General features: G+C 45.5%; 2 protein-coding genes across 2 annotated transcripts; both read left to right on the top strand.

Annotated features, from left to right (window-relative positions):
* Positions 1-5,081: 5,081 nt before the first annotated feature.
* Positions 5,082-7,251, top strand: ptx3b (pentraxin 3, long b). The gene is made up of 3 exons (XM_028975589.1): positions 5,082-5,205; positions 5,928-6,458; positions 6,554-7,251. Exons 1-3 carry the CDS (start codon positions 5,082-5,084, stop codon positions 7,174-7,176), a joined length of 1,278 nt encoding a protein of 425 aa, XP_028831422.1. The 3' UTR covers positions 7,177-7,251.
* Positions 7,252-9,331: 2,080 nt separating this feature from the next.
* LOC114788469 (Golgi integral membrane protein 4-like) lies at positions 9,332-20,899 on the top strand. Its single transcript, XM_028977084.1, has 14 exons — positions 9,332-9,807; positions 14,981-15,055; positions 15,132-15,181; positions 15,441-15,494; positions 15,568-15,718; positions 15,804-15,886; positions 16,397-16,480; positions 17,466-17,648; positions 18,417-18,693; positions 18,801-18,871; positions 19,750-19,902; positions 20,061-20,117; positions 20,205-20,294; positions 20,635-20,899. The coding sequence occupies exons 1-14, from the start codon at positions 9,621-9,623 to the stop codon at positions 20,782-20,784; spliced, it is 1,665 nt and encodes a 554-aa protein (XP_028832917.1). The 5' UTR covers positions 9,332-9,620; the 3' UTR covers positions 20,785-20,899.
* Positions 20,900-21,269: the final 370 nt, after the last annotated feature.

Raw genomic sequence — 21,269 nt, 5'->3', positions numbered from 1 at the left:
TATACATTAAAAAGTTCGGACTATCCTCGTTCACAATCAGACACTGACCCCTGTGTTCAAGGCACAGTTATAATAGTTTTGGATTTTTCATTAGTTTTAGTTTTTATTCCGTTTAGATTTTTTTTTTCAAATTCAGTTAGTTTTAATTAGTTTTTAGAGGCAGATTTACTAGTTTTTATTAGTTTTGATATTTTGAAATTGCTTAGTTTTAGTTTAGTTTTTATTACAGTGTTAGTTTTTTTTTTTTTTTTTGTAAATTAGGATATTTGTCAGGTGCATGAATCAAAATCACCAGAATAGCCTTATCCATCTTAGCTCCGATAAGGTTATTGACTCTTGCTGCTCCGAGTGTTTTGAATTTTGGTTCGAGTGAAGTGGTGAACTTTTTGAAGGTTATCGAGTCACACAGTCGTGTAGACATTCCAGTCTTAATAAACATATTTACCAACGCTTCTTCTCATTTGTGGTGTTCCTGCGTATTTACTAGCCAGCAGCTACTTTGTCCATTATGGATGCTGTAGTATCACGTTCCTTTCCCATGTTACCTGGCCTGGCTACCGCTTCTCTTTCTGGGGAGGGCGGGCGAGAGGCTAGCTTGTCCAGGTACTCTTGGTTCGCCTTTTTGTGTGAGCTTTTCAAATGGACTTTCAGAGTCGTGGGGTTTTTCCCCTTGAGAAGTATTCCACATATTGTATCACCTGCTTCTACAACAAGGCACTTACTTTTATTTTTGCCACTGTCATAATCAAAGAAATCCCAAATAGGACTTTCTTCCGCTTTCTTCCGACTTTCGCTGCAGCCATCACGCTAGCCGGCGGCGTCACGGACAGACTATGGACACGTGACGTCACAGACCACGTGTTACCATAATGGTCAAAAACCTGGCTTAAAACTGGCAGCGGGAAGTAAATAGATTTTAATTCAACCCAAAAGGCTTATTACAAAGACGAAAACGAAGGACGTTTTTGCTATAATATTAGTTCGTTTAAGTTCGTTTTGTATACACACAAAACAGTTTCAGTTAGTTTTCGTTTTTTTTTAACTCTTTATTTCAGTTAACGAAAATGCTTTTTCAATTCTAGTTTTAGTTTTATCGTTCGTTTTCGTTAACTATAATAACCTTGGTTCAAGGGGTATGTAGAGAACAGAGGGGAGTGGAGGAGATGTGCTACACCTGGGCATGTGACGTATTGACAGGAGGGGGTTTATATTGTCCAGAATAAGGTGTGTGACAGCCGTCACGTCTGGGATCTTAGATCCAAAAGCATGTGGCTTTGATCCTTCTTGATCCAGGACCCGTTTCTAGATTTCACCAGTTACAGGGTTCCCACATTCACGGTTTACAGCCCGTCCGGAACACCCCAGACTGAGGGAGTGTAAGTGTTTCCATCTCCAGATGTTCTTCACACTTGAACAGGGCACTTAGCTCCAGAAAGATGTTCCATTACTCTACACGTCGGTTTTCAGAGCTGTGTGCTCGTCCATGTATAGGACTGTGCTGACCAACTAAAACGCTGTGCCGTGCCTCCACCAAGCTACATCCCGGCTTTCACGCACCCACGAACCGCAGTAGTAGGGCTTTCTATATTTAATGCATTTGGGTATTTTCTCTACGCACCCACCGGCCGAGTCCGCGTGGGATTGAAAAACGAGCCTGAAGCCGCAGCCACACCTTCATTTAACTGCACTGGAGGAGGACAAAGCATGTAGCCCAATAAACTGTAATTGTGATGAGACTGATGCATTTGTTAACTAATTGTCACCATTATCAAGCTAGAGTGCAATCAAAATAAACCAATTGTTTGGCTGTCACTGGAGGTGGGCTAAACGTAAAAAGTTAATATAAAGAATTACTGCATTTACAGCTTTTTTTCAGACGCCCTTACTCAAAGTGACTTGCAATCTGTAGTTACAGGGACAGTCCCCCTAAAGACAGTCACCCTGGAGTGTCATGCTCAGGGACGCAACGGTATTAAGTGGGGCTTGAACCTGGCCTTCTGGTTCATAGACCAATGTGCTACCCACTAGGCCACAACCACCCCATCACTGTATCACAATTCTTCCTCTCACTGATGAGCTGTAAAAAAAGGTATGTTTGTGTTTTTTTGGCGGTGGAAAGACACAAGCCACAGGCCCACAACATTAGTGAAACAGGGTGGTTTTTAAATGGCCGGCAACACAACAATAGAAAAAAAGCAACACACAACAGGGAAGCACATAGTCGTCACACACGGTACCACAGGTTAACGAATGACAGCAGCATATAATGGGCCCTAATCACCCTGCTTCCAATTGGGAGCACCTGTGGGTGATTAGGGCCGGCTTAGAATTTGTGCCAACTGGTGGGACAGTTGCACTGTGGCATCACACACTGACTGTGCTGTGTCACCTGCAGTGGAGGCGATGGTGGCAGTGGTGGCCTATCGGGTAAGGATGTGGACCTGTTATCAAAAGGTTGCAGGCTGAAATCCCGAATCCCCAAGGTTCCACTGAGGTCCCCGTGGTTGAGGTACCGTCCCCACACACTGTTCCCCGGGCGCCTTTCATGGCCGCCTACTGGGTGATGGGTAACAATACTGACAGAAATCAGAGATGTAGCAAGTAAGGAAACGGAACCATAATCAGAAGGTTGCAGGTTCGAATCCTGAACTGCCAAGGTGCCACTGAGGTCCCCTTGACCAAGGTATCGTCCCCACACACTGCTCCCCTCCTGTCCCCAAGGGTGATGGGTTAAAACCAGAGGACACATTTATCTCCTAAAATGAATTTGGCAACATGACTCTGGATGGTGCCCAGGATCTCTACTGTTCATGTAGATGTGAAAAGCAATTTTACAATTTTACAACTGTGTACAAAGAGGAGTAGTTGGGCGGCCGTGAAAGGCGCCCGGGGAGCAGTGTGTGGGGATGGCGCCTTTATCTGTGGCACCTCAGTGGCACCTTGGCAGATCGGGATTTGAACCGGCAACCTTCTGATTACGGTTCCGTTTCCTTACTCGCTTTAATATCTCTGATTTCTGGCAGTATCGTCACAGACATCACAGGGGCCTTGAAAGATGTCAGACACCTCTCCGTCGTCCAGGACACGTCCCTTTGTCCCTCAGATATGGACATGATGTCCCACAGTCCCTCTCAACAGTGTTGATGTCACAGACATTCGTCTGATTGAAAAAGCTCCCATTAGGTGAAAATGGATGTGCTCTCTGGGTTAGCTGGACCTTTAAAAGAAGACAGAAATAACTTTTTCTGCCCATGCAGTGTCACACCCTCTCTGAAAAGGACACAACTGTCCCAGCCCAGACGTTTATTTTACTGCCGTTTGTCTGTGACCCATAAATATACTTTCCTGCATTGTGGGTGGACTGGTTTCGTTTGCATCCAGCAGTTAAAGGGGATATTCGGGGTGTTGTCAGATTGTCACGGTGGGGTGTGAGTGAGATGAAGGAGGTAAAACTGCAGATTTTGTTTCTACGGCAGCTGTTCCATTTACAGCATTTATTAGATGTCCTTATCCAGAGCGACTTACAATCAGTAGTTACAGGGACAGTCCCCCCCTGGAGACACTCAGGGACACAATGGTAGTAAGATGGATTTGAACCTGCGTCGTAGCTGGGTAGTAGCCTAGTGGGGATTTACCCACTAGGCCACTACCACCCACCAACACAAACACACTTTCTTCAACATGATCAGCTGTTGATTAGACTTATCAGCCAGACCTCTCCATTCTGCCAATGTGGCACAGCGGTAGCGTGCTGAGACAAGAGTCCAGAGGTCGCCGGATTAAAATCCGGTCATTGGCATAAACAAAATTTTGGGCAGCGGTTGCCTAGCGGTTAAGGAAGCGGCCCCATAATCAGAAGGTTGCCGGTTCAAATCCCGATCCGCCAAGTTGCCACTGAGGTGCCACCGAGCAAAGCACCGTCCCCACTCACTGCTCCCCGGGCACCTGTCATGGCTGCCCACTGCTCACCAAGGGTGATGGTTAAATACAGAGGACACATTTCGTTGTGTGCATGTGTGTTGTGTCACTTCACTTTCAAACACCTCCCATTTTCATCCTGGTTTAACTGCTGAACCCTTGCTAAGTTAATGTAATATTAGTAATATTTAGAATACATTTTTTTCACATGACAATTAGAGTTCAGATTCAAATGAGATTATATATCTCAGGGACAGGCGTCCAATGGGGTATGACAGGTACACACACCAGGCATGGGTGTGACACAGATGAATGATCGTTAAACCAACATTCGTATTATTCAGAATGAAGAAAACTGCAGTTGCAGAATCCTAACAGCCACAGTACCCGTAAGTCTTTATATGTTCATGTTTTTTTTTTTATCTTTGGGGGCAATTATGAAGAAACGTGGCTTCCTAAATTGCTCTCACAAGACAATATTTTCCTCCTGTGCAGTCAGGATATTTTTTCACAAGCTGAAATGAGCTGAATTGCAGAAGATAAAATAGATGTTTCATAGAATTCACCCAAATGTCAAAAGCATTTTTCTCTGTTTGCATTTAATATGACGGCAGCATGCCGACACAGATTTATGATTTCAGCGCTTTATCAATTGAGCTGTCAGGCTTTGTGCTGTTGTGGGGAATCCCTGCACCTGGAGCACTGTGTGGGTGTTAATCTTGACAGCAACACTGAGCTTAAAGCTATCAAAGAAAGCCAAATTAAAAATGGTCAGAATACCTGAGTTATATGGAGGTTAAGAAATGTGTAACTAATGCACACAGCAACATAAGGCCAAGGTACATTAACTTGATGATTATGAGCATCATATTCACTTCACTTTCACATCACTTAAATCCAGTAAAAAAATACAATACATGGATGGGACATTTTTTTAAATGTGCAGTCATTCAGTTAAGTCCTGAATTTTATTTCCTCCACTCACTCCACACCAAAAACTGCCCCATCCAAGCCAGTGGGGAAATGTGAGTACATCACACAGCGTTATTCCCATGTGACTGCCCTTTAAAAAGGCTCTGCCAGCCCCATTCCGTTCTCAGTCACAGTGGACCGCAGAGCATCAACAGACGGGGATTACCGTGACAACCGACAGGCAGGGAAACATGGGTTCGTTGCGGACCTTGGCGCTCGTGTGGGTCTGCTGTTCGCTAGAGGGTAGAGAAGAAGTTACGGTAAACTATGCTGAGTCCTACTACAATGAAATCCCAGACGATGAGCCATCTGATGGTGAGCTTGGATTTTTTTTACCGTAATTTTTTTAAGTGAAAAAAGTGAAAATGAAGTGATTGTCATTGTGATGCACAGCACACGGTGACATAACGAAATGTGTCCTCTGCTTTTAACCATCACCCTTGGTGAGCAGTGGGCACCATGACAGGCGCCCGGGGAGCAGTGTTTGGGGACGGTGCTTTGCTCGGTGGCACCTCAGCGGCAACTTGGCAGATCGGGATTCGACCCAGCAACCTTCTGATTACGGGGGCCGCCTCCTTAACCGCTGCCCGCTAATTTCCCTCCAAATATTGTTAGAACTCAACCACTAATTGACAAATTTAGCCCGACTCACTGAGACTTGCTGCCAGCTTGGTCATGGAAATGTCACTCTCTTCATTTATAAGAGCTGCCCCATGCATGTGCCCGTGCTAGGTAATTTAACCATTACCACGTGGATAAAGGTGGCCTCTGAGGTACGTTCCCCCAACCACACTGCTCCCCAGGTACCTTTCATGGGTGCCCAAGTGTGCTAGTAGCCTAGTGGGTTACATACTCGCTTATGAACCAGAAGACCACGAAGACCCTGAGTGTCTCCAGTGTCCACTGATAAATGCCGCAAATGTAAATGCCACCTGCTCACCAAGAATGATGGTTTAAATGCATAAATACTGTCCATGTTTCACAATGACAATCACTTCACTTTCACTAAAGATTATTCTTCACCTTCATCACCCCAGTGACTGCAACCACCACGCCCTGTGCATCCAGAGATCTCAGCAGATGGGACCGGCTGTTCATCACGTTGGAGGACTCCCAGATGAGACAGAACACGCTGCTCCAGCACATGGACGACCTGGTGAAGGTGGAGCTTCAGTCTCTGAGAGACGACATGCACCGCCTCTGCCGCCGACCGGAAAACTCCTGCATGGGGTTAAGCGAGCAGGTGAGCCTGGGGTTTGACCATGCGATGGGACAGCTCGGTGAGCATCAGGACCGGCACAACACAACATTACAGCAGTTGCTGGAGCTCCACAGGCACCAAGCTGCCAGTCTGGCTCGGCTGGAGAGTGGATGTGTGGTGGGTGCAGGTCTGATGAAAGCACAGATGAAGAGCTTACCTCTAGCCCTGAAGGAGCAGGATGCAAGGAGCTCTACAGACGGTGCCAAGATGGAGAGGACGCTTGTTGCCTTGGCCTCAGGTCTTCAGCAATTTCACGATAAGTTAAGTGCTTTTGAACTCTCAGCTGCAGAGCGCTTCTTACCCTCAGGTAGGTCCATCTTCTTGCTTCTTGGGATGCTAAAGGTCATTTATTATTATCTTTTGAGTATTCAAAAAACTCATCCTATCAATTCCTGTATTCAGGGTGTGAGACAGCCCTCCTCTTCCCCATGCGCTCCCAGCATATCTTTGCTTTGGTGACCCCAGACGCGTCCATGGCATTGCGTGCCCTCACCATCTGTCTGTGGGCTAAGCTGACACAGTCGCAAAACAGGACCATGCTGTTCTCCTACAGAACCACAAGGAACCTGCAGGAGCTGCAGCTTTCGCTTGCCCGTCAGTCAGTGCAGTTTGTTGTGCATGCAGGAGTTCACCTGGTGGAAGCCAGGAACGCAGCGGAAGATGGAGATGGAGAGTGGAGACACTACTGTCTCACATGGAGCTCAAACCAGGGCCTGGCCTCTCTTTGGCTTGATGGACAACAGGTTGCCATTGTCCCAGGGGTGGCCAGAGGTCACACCCTGCACGACAAAGGTACCATAACGCTGGGGCAGCAAGGTAGCCCTGCAGGGTTGGACGGGGATGGAGATCCAACCCTGGCCTTCAACGGCAAGATGACTGGGGTCAACATGTGGGACCATGTGCTGGGGGCGGAAAAGGTCTCCCAGAATTCTCGCCGAGAGGGATCCTGTAATACCAGGGGTAATGTGATAGGCTGGGGCGTTTCAGAGATCGTTCCACATGGGGGTGCTCAGTTCATAAACTAATCCTGCTTTCTTCTGGCGTTTCTGAGTAGAAAAGTCAGCATTCCATTTGGAAATGCCCATTAAACTTATTTACACTACGACTGGATTTATTAATGCTTACTGGTTTTCAAATTGATCATATTTTGACTGTGGAACTGTTTGTACTTTTTGAGATGTCAACTGTAGAGCGAAAAGGGAATTTTATAAGTTCTGGATGTTTCACTTCATGTCTAAAATGGACCTGAACTGTTCCTCATAAAGCACATGTCAGACCATAAATGCTGTTTACATCATGAAGCATTAAAGAAAACCATATTGTCGTTTGTGGTCCGTTTAGAAAGTTTCCTCCACCCCTTTACTATGGTCATTTGCTGTGCAGGACGTTTTTTGCTGTAATTTGGTCAAGCCTGACCACAAGCTGCAGTCGGGTCTGTGCCCAGTCTGTGTTGACAGCACCTGTTAAACTCCGCCCACGTGTCGGGGTGAATTGTTTATTGCGCTCAATTATTTTTTCCAGTCACCGTCCTAACGGCTCCTTCACCGCAACAGACGTTCTTTCACCGCAACCACCTCTGCGCACTAAACAAACCATGGCCTCCACTGGCTATTAAGATTTCCATTACCGGTGACCATTCCTTGCAAAGACTGCTGCAGGCACTGTGAAAACGGGAGAAAGCAATGAGCACAGACAGCAAATGTTAATAATTTCTCAACAGTGTGAGAAATAATAATAAAATAAAAATAACAAAAAACGAGTACACACACACACACACACACGTACACCGGGCCTGAACCCAATTGAGATGGTTTGGGGTGAGCTGGACCCCAACAAGTGCTAAACACCTCTGGGAACTCCTTCAAGAACTCCTTGGAGAAGCATTTTAGGTGACGACCTCTTGAAGCTCATCGAGAGAATGCCAAGAGTGTTCAAAGCAGTAATCAGAGCAAAGAAACTAGAATATAAAACATGTTTTCACTTATTTCACCTTTTTTTGTTAAGTACATAACTCCATATGTGTTCATTCATAGTTTTGATGCCTTCAGTGAGAATCTAGCAATTATAATAATTATTATTGCTGCTGGTAATAATAACAATAGTATTGCTAGAAAAGTAATACTAATAATATGATACATTCCATCAAACGTCAAGACTCAAGACCTTTTATTGTCATTGTACAGTTGCCGAGACAATATAATACATACTGTATATATATAATATAATATATTGTATATAGTATATAAGGAAGGTGTGGCTATGCTTAGTAAGAATGAGTGAAACTATTGCACATCTGCTATGATACTGCATATGGTCTTAGACGGTAGCAGCAGTAGGATTTTTTATTTTCTTTGATGCGGGTTATGGTTCAAGAAAAGGTCCCGCGGGAATAAAATTTACACAGAGAAAAACACAGAATAGTTTCTGACAAGTTAAGCGGAGCTTGGTCATTCAGAGTGAAAATCTATGTATTGATAATTGGCTATAAAATGTAGGGGCATTTCAACATTATAATGCAGAGTAAGATGGGCCAATCATGTTCACCTACACAGAGCATCGTTCAGTGGCCTTAAATGTTTTCAGGATCATTCGAGCCAACACTCCTACAAGTCTGCACGGAGGAACTCCAGTCTTGCTCGCCTGGTCCCTCCATCTCTGAAGGTACGAGGAAGACACTCATCTAGACTCTTCTCCGTCTCGGCCCCTCGGTGGTGGGATGAACGTCACCTCAAGGTCACTTTCTAACGGCAGCTCAAGACCTTCCTCTTTAGAGAATATTTCGATGAACTTGTAACCTTCTTATTGTCTGACTTATGTATAGAAACTATAACAGAGTGAATGAAATGGTTTTTATTCATAGTTTGGGGTCCTAGTGAACTGATCACTTCACCGATGGTAACATGGAAGCACGTTGTAAATCGCTCTGAATGAGGGCGTCTGCCAAATGCCTTAAACGTAAACGTAAAATGTAGGAGCAACGTCCACTTGTCTTGTCCGCAGAACAGCGCCCCCCACGGGCCGCCGGGGTTTTGGGAGGTCTGGCGCCCCCCGGAGGACAGTGGTGTCATTGCACGGGACTCTGTTCTCCGCCAGACTTTACTTTTCTGTCATGGCTGAGTCTGTTAAAAAAAAAAAAAGAAAAGAAAAAGAAGGAAGGAAGGAAAAATGGGCCCCACGTTTAAGCCCGAGAGCGTGTTCGTGAAAAAGCGAGTTCGACACGACGACCAGTCGAGTTTTCGTCCATCCGGGCCGTGAAAAGAACCCAAACCGCGTCGGTTTCTTTACTCCAAGTCGAAAAGTTTTTCCTTTGTGGAGTTCAAAGAGGGACGAGGGAGGGACTTCCTGGTCCGGATGGTGGGGGGGGGGACATCCAGTTTTTCCAGGAGAGGCAACTTTACGACACGATGACACGTATGAGAATCTGGGCATGCGTCCGTGCGGCATGAAGTGAGGACTTGTCCCGCGGAGGATGGGGAAAAGCGCCTGTTCCCGGAGGCAGAAGAAGCTGCTCCACTCGCTCCTGCTCCTCACCGTGCTGTGCGGCACCGTGTACGCACTCGTGGTCTCGTACGAGATGCGCAAGCAGCTGAAGAAGGCGGAGACGGTGGCGCTGAAATACCAGCAGCACCAGGAGTCCCTGTCCGCCCAGCTGCAAGGTAACTCGGCCCGGACAGACACAGGGGGGACATACTGACGGACAGACACAGGGGGGACATACTGACGGACAGGCAGGCGGACAAACTGACAGACAGACGGGGGGACAGACAGACAAATAGGCGTACATACTGACGGACAGACAGACAAATAGGCAGACATACTGACGGACAGGCAGGCGGACAAACTGACAGACAGACAGGGGGACATACTGACGGACAGACGGGGGGACAGACAGACACATAGGCGGACATACTGACGGACAGGCAGGCGGACAAACTGACAGACAGACAGGGGGACATACTGACGGACAGACGGGGGGACAGACAGACACATAGGCGTACCTACTGACGGACAGACACAAATAGGCAGACATACTGACAGACAGAGGCGGACATACTGACGGACAGACAGACGGACAGGGGGACATACTGACAGACAGACAGGGGGACATACTGACGGACAGACGGGGGGACAGACAGACAAATAGGCGTACCTACTGACGGACAGACAGACAAATAGGCAGACATACTGACAGACAGACAGGGGGACAAACTGACAGACAGACAGGGGGACATACTGACGGACAAACGGGGGGACAGACAGACAAATAGGCGTACATACTGACGGACAGACAGACAAATAGGCAGACATACTGACGGACAGGCAGGCGGACAAACTGACAGACAGACAGGGGGACATACTGACGGACAGACGGGGGGACAGACAGACACATAGGCGGACATACTGACGGACAGGCAGGCGGACAAACTGACAGACAGACAGGGGGACATACTGACGGACAGACGGGGGGACAGACAGACACATAGGCGTACCTACTGACGGACAGACACAAATAGGCAGACATACTGACAGACAGACAGGCGGACATACTGACGGACAGGGGGACATACTGACAGACAGACAGGGGGACATACTGACGGACAGACGGGGGGACAGACAGACAAATAGGCGTACCTACTGACGGACAGACAGACAAATAGGCAGACATACTGACAGACAGACAGGGGGACAAACTGACAGACAGACAGGGGGACATACTGACGGACAAACGGGGGGACAGACAGACAAATAGGCGTACATACTGACGGACAGACAGACAAATAGGCAGACATACTGACGGACAGGCAGGCGGACAAACTGACAGACAGACGGGGGGACAGACAGACAGACGGGGGACATACTGACAGACAGACAGGGGGACATACTGACGGACAGACGGGGGGACAGACAGACAAATAGGCGTACCTACTGACGGACAGACACAAATAGGCAGACATACTGACAGACAGACAGGCGGACATACTGACGGACAGACAGACAGACAGGGGGACATACTGACAGACAGACAGGGGGACATACTGACGGACAGACGGGGGGACAGACAGACAAATAGGCGTACCTACTGACGGACAGACAGACAAATAGGCAGACATACTGACAGACAGACGGGGACAAACTGACAGACAGACAGGGGGACATACTGACGGACAAACGGGGGGACAGACAGACAAATAGGCGTACATACTGACGGACAGACAGACAAATAGGCAGACATACTGACAGACAGACGGGGACAAACTGACAGACAGACAGGGGGACATACTGACGGACAAACGGGGGGACAGACAGACAAATAGGCGTACATACTGACGGACAGACAGGCAGGCAGACAGACAGACAAATAGGCAGACATACTGACGGACAGGCAGGCGGACAAACTGACAGACAGACAGGGGGATATACTGACAGACAGACGGGGGGACAGACAGACAAATAGGCGTACATACTGACGGACAGACAGACAATAGGTAGACATACTGACAGACAGACAGGGGGACAGACAGACAGGTGGACATACTGATGGACAAACAGACAGACGGACATACTGAGGGACAAACAGACAGACACACAAATATGCAGACATATTGACGGACAGACAGACAGACGTATTGACAGACAGACAGCCGGACATACTGAGGGACAAACAGAAAGACAGGCGGACATAAAGACAGGTGGACATGCGGACAGACAAACCTCCTCTCCTGCTGAACAACATGAGTACAGGTGGAATAGTCAAATGGGGATCAAATGATCGTGATTTCTGACTGTATACACTGAGCCAAAAAAAGTTCAATTTCTCACATTATTGTTATTATTATTATTATTATTGATATTACTAACAATACAATGAAAATGAAGAAGAAAACTGTGAACAGTAAAATGAGTTAAGCTGGTGCTGCTGGTTAAGCTGAGTTAAATGAATATTTGAAAAGTGATATTTAGCTGTACCTTCATATTGATACCTTCATCAATATGATAACTTTGTGGATCATAAACTAATTATTGATGCCATGTTATTTTCAGAATGATCAGTTTTCAGTTACATACTAGCAACACACGCTGTTATTATTATTTAAACCACATTCTTGAAACTAGGAACGTGGTGGAAGAATGGACGCCTTCGTACGACTATAAACCATAACGCGGGGTTTAATACACGTAACACGACTCCATAACCCGACAAGGACGCGATACAATGGGCATACATTTATACCCCGGCTTGGACTAAAACAATCAGGGCAATCAGGAGCACAACAGTGACGATGACGAAACTCCAGAACGAATCGTGGAACCAGAGTAGGCATGAGAAGCGGGAGGTAACCACATTCCAGATCTCTCTGAACGGCGAAGCACGCTTTACACATATCGCCGTTTCTAGCCACTGCAGGACCATAGGCTCGGGGAACAAAGTGACATTTTCACGATCGGGGACCTTGTTGTCCTTTAATTAAGAGCGGTCATGTTTTGTCTTCTGCATGTAATTATCAACTCATTTTTTTCCACAAAGCTTATTATCTGCTGTTTAGCCTATTGGGCAATAAGTAATGCAGCTAATTTACTTGTTTGAATCACAACAGTCACTCATGAATTGAATTTTGTCATTTTGGCCCAATTATCATTGGAGACAGCATTGGAAAAGATTGTATCACGCAGAACTTCGACAGATCTTCCCAAAATATCTGGAGATATTCTGGGAATCTTCTAACATGAGAGGACCTGTAGCCTCTGATTGCACTGGCCTAGTAGTTCGTCATGTCCAAAGGTGGACAGAACCCGCCCCTGTGCCAGGGCTTGAGATGCCACCGTATTGTGATATTTCTACAGCTCGTGTTATTTTTTGGGTTCTCTGTGCATATAGCAGAGCGGTGAGACTGTGCGGTTTAATGATACCTGGTGGGACAATTTCAACTCGTCTTGAATGCACTGGACGCACTGAAGTGAACAAACACCATCTTTGTGTTCCTCAGTACATCCCTGGACGGTTTAATGATCAGATGTCATTTTTAAAGTTGTAAATTGTCTATGCCGAGGATGTGGATGAGTCTCATGAAGGCTGTGGAACTGATATCAAAATTGGACAGAACTTTGACTTCAATATTACACAAATAAGCAGCACAGTGCATCAAAAATAGTGCTTCTGTATGTCACAAGTTTCAGTGACATTAACTAAAATATCCTATATGTGGGAGAAGAGCATGTCCAATCTGGAAATTAGATACACTGCCCTATATAATTATTGGCATCCCTAGTTAAGACGTCAAATAAATTCAACTCTCACACTGGACATTGTGGAAAAATGTAACATTCAACTCAAGTGAATTTCAAGGGGGGAAAAATTATAATTTTTCATACAATCACCTGTTCCACAATTATTGGCACCCTGTAACTGTAATTGAGGTATTTCTGTTATTTCTATACAAAGTTTACAAAGTTTAGTTTTCAAAGTTGATCTAGGAACATTTCATTTTAAATGAACTTTTTTTAAATTGACTCCCATTTTCCTGGTGTAAATAAATGTGACGAAACACAGAGACCATGCAAGAAAATGGCCGTCAGACGAACCATTGAGATGTTTTAAACAACTGGAACAGTGTTGAACAAGCCTCCACGCACATAGAGGAGGGTGTACGAGAAATAAAATGTTCTCAGAAGCTCACGGTTAAAAGAATTGCAACCAACGGAACCATCTTTTTAGGTCACAAAGTCTCCAAAACATCAGGTGATATTTCCAAGCCAACAAGGTGGTTGGGAGTCATGCACTTTTCTCACTCCCCAGAGCGACTTACAATCAGTAGTTACAGGGACAGTCACCCCCGGGGACACTCAGGGTTAAGTGTCTTGCTCAGGGACACAATGGTAGTAAGTGGGGTTCGAACCTGGGTCTTCTGGTTCATAGGCGAGTGTGTTACCCACTAGGCTACTACCATGGGTCGTCACTGAGTCTTTCAGCAAGATAATGACCAGGTCTACACAGAAATGGCCATCTCAGTCCCCAGACCTCAACCCCATTGAGAACCTGTGGAATGAGCTGAAAAGGAGAGTGCAGAGGAGAGGACCCAGGTCGCTGGGTGGTTGTGCAAAGAGGAATGGCCGAAGATCCCTCTTTCTGTATTCTCCCATCTTGTGAAACGTTCAAGGAGAAGATTAGGTGCTGTTTTGTTGGCAAAAGGGGGTTGTGCAAAGTATTAACATCAGGGCTGCTAATAATTGTGGCACACGTGATTTAATGTAAAAGAATTATTTCTTAATGTGTTTTTTCCCCCCACTGAATAAATACCCTTTTTTTCCATTGTGGTCCTATATTATTTAGAACAAAACTGAATTTATTAGAAGCTAAAGAACACATCTTAACCAGGAGTGCAAATAGTTATGGAGGGCAGTCTATAGTGTGGACACAAACCTTTTCAATAATGAATCTTGTTAAAATGACACAAATAACAACCATTAATAAAGGCATATATACATAACTTGGTATTATTTAAATTTGGTATGTTAAAAAATCTGTCATAATGGATTTGGAATTGTTTTTTTTTTTGGTTTGAAAACTGCTGCTTTAGACATACAATAGAATCTTTATTTTATGTGATTTAGTTCAGTAGCTGAAATAATGGTCAGCATCCCGACTTCCTGTCTCTGTGAAGGTCTGTGAAGGTCTGTGGCCTTTTTTTACCGGATGAGGGGCTCGGCTCATAGTGGCTGGGGTGTAGCCACTGAGATGAGGTTGTTCTGTCTGATCTGAGGGCGTGTTGGTAGTGCATTGATTAAGTTAACGTCATCGTCCTTCTCTCGTGTCCTCTCTCTGTGCATAAGTGGTTTATGAGCACCGGTCCCGGCTGGAGAAGTCTCTGCAGAAGGAAAGACTGGACCACAAGAAGGCTAAAGAAGGTACAAAACCCACAAGGCTGAATCTACTGAGTCCGCTGTCCTCACTCCCTCTCGCCGTCTCTCCATTTCGTCACAGATTTCCTCGTGCACAAGCTCGAGTCGGAACAGACGCTGAACAAGGAGAAGGTGTGTTGAGTGCTTTTTGGTTTTTGCTCATAGGGTAAAGGCTGCGTAGAGCGTTTCTTTGTATATTCACAGATTGAAAAGTCTGGGGGGGGGGCGGCTAAGGACATGTCCTCCTCTACCCTTTCTTGAAAGTCCCCCATAGAGACGTGTAAAAAAATAATAGCATAAATGTGATTATTTCATCCAGTTGTTTCTTTCGGGTAAATTATAAATTTTTTTTACTTCTGTATTTAATTCTTATTTAATTCGGTGTTGACAGCAAGAGTCGATCAGCCGCTTCCACGGCTTGCACGCACAGCACCAGATCCTGAAGGTACTCGGCGGCAGCATGCCTTGACCTTTGACCTGTGATTGTCCCGCCGAGCGCTGTTCTTCCCGTGTTGCAGAGTCAGCACGAGGAGCTGAAGGAGCAGTACTACGACCTGCAGGAGAAGCACCGGAACCAGGGAGAGGACCACGAGCGGCTCGAGGACGAGCACAAGATGCAGATGGACAATCTGAGCAGGACGAAGGAAGTTGAGATTTCCAGACTCAAAGGTATAAAAATCCATCGTTACGTATGCAATGGCTGTTATTGTCCATCCTTCTGATCTTTGTGATGCTTGTGCTCACCTTGCTTTAGAGAACGTGTATAACCTACAGGAGGAAAACAGACAGTTGAGGAAAGCCCATCTGAACATTCACAGTCAGTTACTGGATGTGCGGGTATGACTCTAAACTGTTTACATGTATTTCTATGTGAATGTATAAACGATATAGAACTGTGCAAAATTAAATAAGCATCATGTTCCGTTTTGGTCTGGAAAATCATATATATAATATTAATGAGCACTGACATGTGCTTTTTAAAATAATGTCACTTGACATTCCAAACGGTGTCATGATTCCGGGTGTAAAGGGGAATGAGACGCAGAAGCTTGTTTTAAGGATCCAAGAACATTTATTAAAAACAAAAGAAATGATCAAAAACCAACCCACAGGCATCAGGAACACAAAGACTTACATACTGAAGAAAATGACCATTTGTGGTGATTCTTTTGTAAAATTATTTTTCTGTCATAAAATAAAATACACAGAAGCTGTATAAAAATTATAATTGTAAAAATGTAATTGATCCTGATGTTCCTCAAACAAATTTAAATGTTACTTAAAGACAAAGGTAATATAGTAATAGTTAGTCAAGAGTAAATAGTTCTTTTTCCTGTTCATATCCAGAAACAACACAAGGATCTGAAGACGGCAAATGACCAGCTCACATTGACAGTCCAGGACCACAAGAGCGCGCTCGCCGTGGCTCAGGTGACCGGGCGGGGCTCGGTGACGCTGCTTCGCTGACCCCATCGCTGCATGATCTGAACGTTTTTGCTCCAGCAGTCTAACCCTCGGCGCAGCGTTACTTCCTGTTTAACCTGTAAAATGCTAACAGCTGTGCTCCGACCCTCTTTACTAATCTGTAATTATTGGTGTTTTTATGAATGCCTTTTTCATCACTTACCCCTGTAATTTGTGGGTGCTGTCTAGCCCTGCAGAGTCTGTGGACTTGAGGAGCCACATGTGATTGGAGCTCAGTTGGTACTGTAGGAAACCCCTGGCTTCTAAACTGAGTGTCATGGTAGGTTGTCGGGCAAAGAGCACATCACTGTCCGTTGAGAACCCATCTGTAGGGGGCGGCAGACTGTTAAACTGTGATGTGTGGATGCGGTGCCTGCGAGAAGGAACTAAACGGCTGTCTGCATGCTACGTTCCTGTTTCGCACAGCATTCGACAAGCAGCGATCAGCCACAGCATTAAAACTCAGCAGATCATGGACCAGACCTTCCACCACATCACACACCACCCTGAGGAATTTGGAATTTGATGGTTTTTGTCATGTTCCTCAAACCTCCCTTGAACGTTTTTCCCATCCAAATTGGTGAGAGCCACTGATATGTCAGAACCACCCCGCAAGACCTGCTGTGCTGGGAATGTTCTGGACCAGTTGTCCAGCACACACCATCAGTGTTGTTTCCTTCAGCTGCCAGTGGTTTTAACACTGTGGCTGATTGGTGTATTTTTTCCTGATGATAAAGATATATAGTTATACCAAGATATTTCTCTGAACTTTTACTAATAGAAATTCACCCTGTAACCATTTTAGAGCAGCTAAGCTTCATTGTGAGCAATAATGCAATAATATTTCATCTTTTAACCTTTTTTAGTTGTATGCATGTTGGGCAAGAATCATCATTAGTCTCAGCTCTCCAGCATGCTGGAATTTACGGGGAATGCTTACATATCCATAAAGATGCAGGTGGAAGAGCTGAAGAGGCTTAAAGGGACAGGGCTGGACAAACCCAGTGCCCATTCGGAGCCACGGAGTCCCGTCACGGACCCGCCCACGCACGGGCACAGAGTGACAGAGGCGCAGACCAGGACTAACACCAGCCTGAGCACACCGGAGCACGGTCCAGCTCGTGAGAAACCTCAAGTAAAAAAAAACGTTTATTTAATTCAATGGCAGGATGCATGATGAGAACGAGAAAATGAGGAGGGGCAGGGCACAAATTTAAAAATAGATTTTATAGGTGAGCTTTGGGGAGTTTTACGTCACATGTTATACAAAAACGTGGAACTGTAATTTGTTACAGTTAATTGTGTAATTATAACTACTATTGATCGTCAGCACCAACCATTATAAAGTAATAAAGTACAGAGATGCCCGACAAGAAAGAAGCCCTTTCCAAATATAAAATTATAGGCATAGAGAGCTATTGTGAACACTGCGGTCAAAGAACAGACAGGTTACAACATTTCAAAAGTGAAGTGAAAGTGAAGTGATTGTGAAACACTGCAGCACAGCACACGGTGACACAACAAAATGTGTCCTCTGTATTTGACCCATCACCCTTGGTGAGCAGTGGGCAGCCATGACAGGCGCCCGGGGAGCAGTGTGTGGGGATGGTGCTTTTACTCAGTGGCACCTCTGTGGCACCTTGGCTGTTCGGGATTCGAACCGGCAACCTTCTGACTATGGGGCCGCTTATGTCTTCCTGTTACAATTGTCGGTAACATTTGCAGTTTGTCATGATTTGGCGGTTAGGGTGAATATAAAATATATATGAATATTTTGGTATTACTTTGTCATTGTTGTTGAACTACAGTGTAGGGATAGGAGCCTTTCGACTGGATTAGCTGGATACTGAGGCATTTCTGGGAATTAAACACTGATGCCCTGGCTTTTCTCTTTTTGTTTAAGGTGCTTGGTCACAGAAAAGAAATAAAGCCCGGGGTATCAGGCCCTAGAGCTGAAGATATGGGCGAGACAGGCGGCAGCCGGAAAGGAAAAGGCGCTTTGAAGCAGAGCCAGTGGGCGGATAATCCTGTCGAAGTGGAAGAAGAGGAGGGGAGGAAGATTTTTAAGAATCAAGGGGGGAAGATGGAGCCCAAACGTGATTTTCTGCATAGAGACCCTGGCCACAAGCTGAACCTCTCTGGGCTGCACAGGACTGCAGAGAGTCTTCAGAAACACAAGGGTCAGCCAGAGATTTTAAGTTCAGTCTAAATTCATCAGAAGCTTTACAAGTTCCAAGAAAAACTGCAATCTACATAACCTTTATGTCGTGTATTTTATGCTTTGCAGAAGTTAACATAATACCACTTCACAAGGATGAACATAACATTGGTCTAGGGGACTTTCATGCACCAGCTAAGGTAAGAAGATTCAGATTTTCAGCAAGTTGATGCATATTTCTGCGTGGTATAAAAATCCAGCTGGAGATTCCCAGAGCTGATGTGGTTCTGAAACTGATGGAAATATGAAAATATTGAACATTGACGCACTTCCTGCCTTGATGTTTGCTGCTGAAATGTTTTCACTATGTAACTTTGCAAACTCCTGCGAAATAATATGGACATACAGTACAGGCCAAAAGTTTGGACACTTTCTCATTCAAGGTGTTTTCTTTATTTTCATGACCATTTACGTTGGTAGATTCTCACTGAAGGCATCAAAACTATGAATGAACACATGTGGAGTTATGTACTTAACAAAAAGTGGAGACCTGACCTCCACAGTCACCGGACCTGAACCCAATCCAGATGGTTTGGGTTGAGCTGGACCCCAGAGTGAAGGCAAAGGGGCCAACAAGTGCTAAACACCACTGGGAGCTCCTTCAATACTGTTGGAAAAGCATTTCAGGTGAAGACCTCTTGAAGCTGATCGAGAGAATGAGCAAAGGGCGGCTATTTTGAAGACACTAGAATATAAAACATGTTTTCAGTTATTTCACCTTTTTTGTTAAGTACATAACTCCACATGTGTTCATTCATAGTTTTGATGCCTTCAGTGAGAATCTACCAACGTAAATGGTCATGAAAATAAAGAAAACACATTGAATGAGAAGGTGTCCAAAATTTTGGCCTGTACTGTATTTTAATTAGTTGAATAATTTGTGGCCGGCATCCCAACAGTGTCCTGTAGGTCTTAACGTGCTTTTCACTCCTTTTACTAAATTTTACTAAAATTAGATTAGCTGGGGTTTAGCTTGTGGTTGGACATAGGTTACTTGTCCTTCACACCTCTTGTTCAGGCGGTTAAAGAAATGGAAGTGGACCCTGAGGACGATCCAAACAACCAGGGGGAGGACGAGTTTGAGGAGGCCGAGCACGACAAAGTTTTCCATGCACAGCAGCATCAGGCAGCCGGCAGCCGCGAGCGGGCTGCAGAGGATGAGCAGCTAGTGGTGAGAAGTGTGTGTGGTCTTGGTCGCGTGTGGAATGGTGGCAGACGTCCATCCACCGCCAGACGGGTTGACTGTGGTTTGGGTGGACCGTTGCTCCACGCTGCTGAGCAGAAATGCTGACGACGATGTAAAATGTGAATATCTTCACTGTCCTGTAGATGGCAGGAAACCCAGAGCAGCAAGACAACAATCCGGATGATCAGTATGAGGAGGATGTAAGGGCTCTCCATAACTCTGATAGACCAGGTCTGCCTGTCCGAAGCTTTTGGATTAGACAGTAAGGATCTTCCATTCCTCTTAAGGTTGTGGAGGACATGGAGGACGGGAAGGAGAGGAAGGATGCAGAGGAGGACACAGAAGACGATCCCTACAGTGAGGACCATGGAGAACAGGTACACACGTGTTTTATTTTCTCTTGTTAATTTTGGGTTTAAATTTGAACGTCATTTTCGGCAAACAGTGGTGGCCTGGCGGGTAAGGAAACTGACTCATAATCAGAAGGTTGCCAAGTTGCCACTGAGCAAAGCACCGTACCCACACGCTGCTCCCCGGGCGCCTGTCATGGCTGCCCACTGCTCACCAACGGTGATGGTTACAAGCAGAGGACACATTTAGTCATGTTACAGTGTGCTGTGCTGCAGTGTTTCACAAAAACAATCACTTCACAATAATACAAATCTATAATATTGTGAATGTTTTGGGAAGGTTTTTTATGGCCATTTGTCTCTTCAGGGAGCATGGAGAGAAGAAGAAGACCAAGATTTGCCGGATGAAGCGCACAGAAAGGATGCAAACAGAGGAGGAGACTACAACGATGCAATAGTTGAAGAAGAGGGAGAGGATCCCAAGGACATCCACAGAAATCAAAGAGCCGAGATGTGATAAATAAAACACCATTTGCCATGTTTTTATGTTGCTGTTTTTGTGACCATATATGCTCAACGTGTATAAATTGTCAAAAGTAAAATAAATTGGGTTTGTAAAATGGGTGACATTATGTGCATGTTAATGCTCTTTTTATTTGCACATTATACGTGCTCAAGAGTGGTACTTTAAATGGTCAATGTCTTTATTTTGTGAGAACTTGACATTGGGTGTGCAAGTTTTTGCGGGACGTTACATGGGCCTAGTGGGTCTCTCTCTCTCACACACACACACACACACACACACACTTGCCTTTGAACCAGAAGACCCAGGTTCAAACCACACTTACTTCCGTCGTGTCCCTGAGCAAGACACTGAACCCTGAGTGTCTCCAGGGGGGGACTGTCCCCGTCACTACTGACTGTAAGGCTGGATAAGGGCGTCTGGTAGTAGCCTATCCTAGAAGACCCAGGTTCGAACCCCACTTTCTACCGTCGAGTCCC

The sequence above is a fragment of the Denticeps clupeoides genome, chromosome 4 (genome assembly GCF_900700375.1).
Source record: "Denticeps clupeoides chromosome 4, fDenClu1.1, whole genome shotgun sequence".
NCBI lineage: Eukaryota > Metazoa > Chordata > Actinopteri > Clupeiformes > Denticipitidae > Denticeps > Denticeps clupeoides.
Note: the sequence above shows the minus strand (reverse complement) of the source record. Positions and strands in the feature narration are given on the sequence as shown.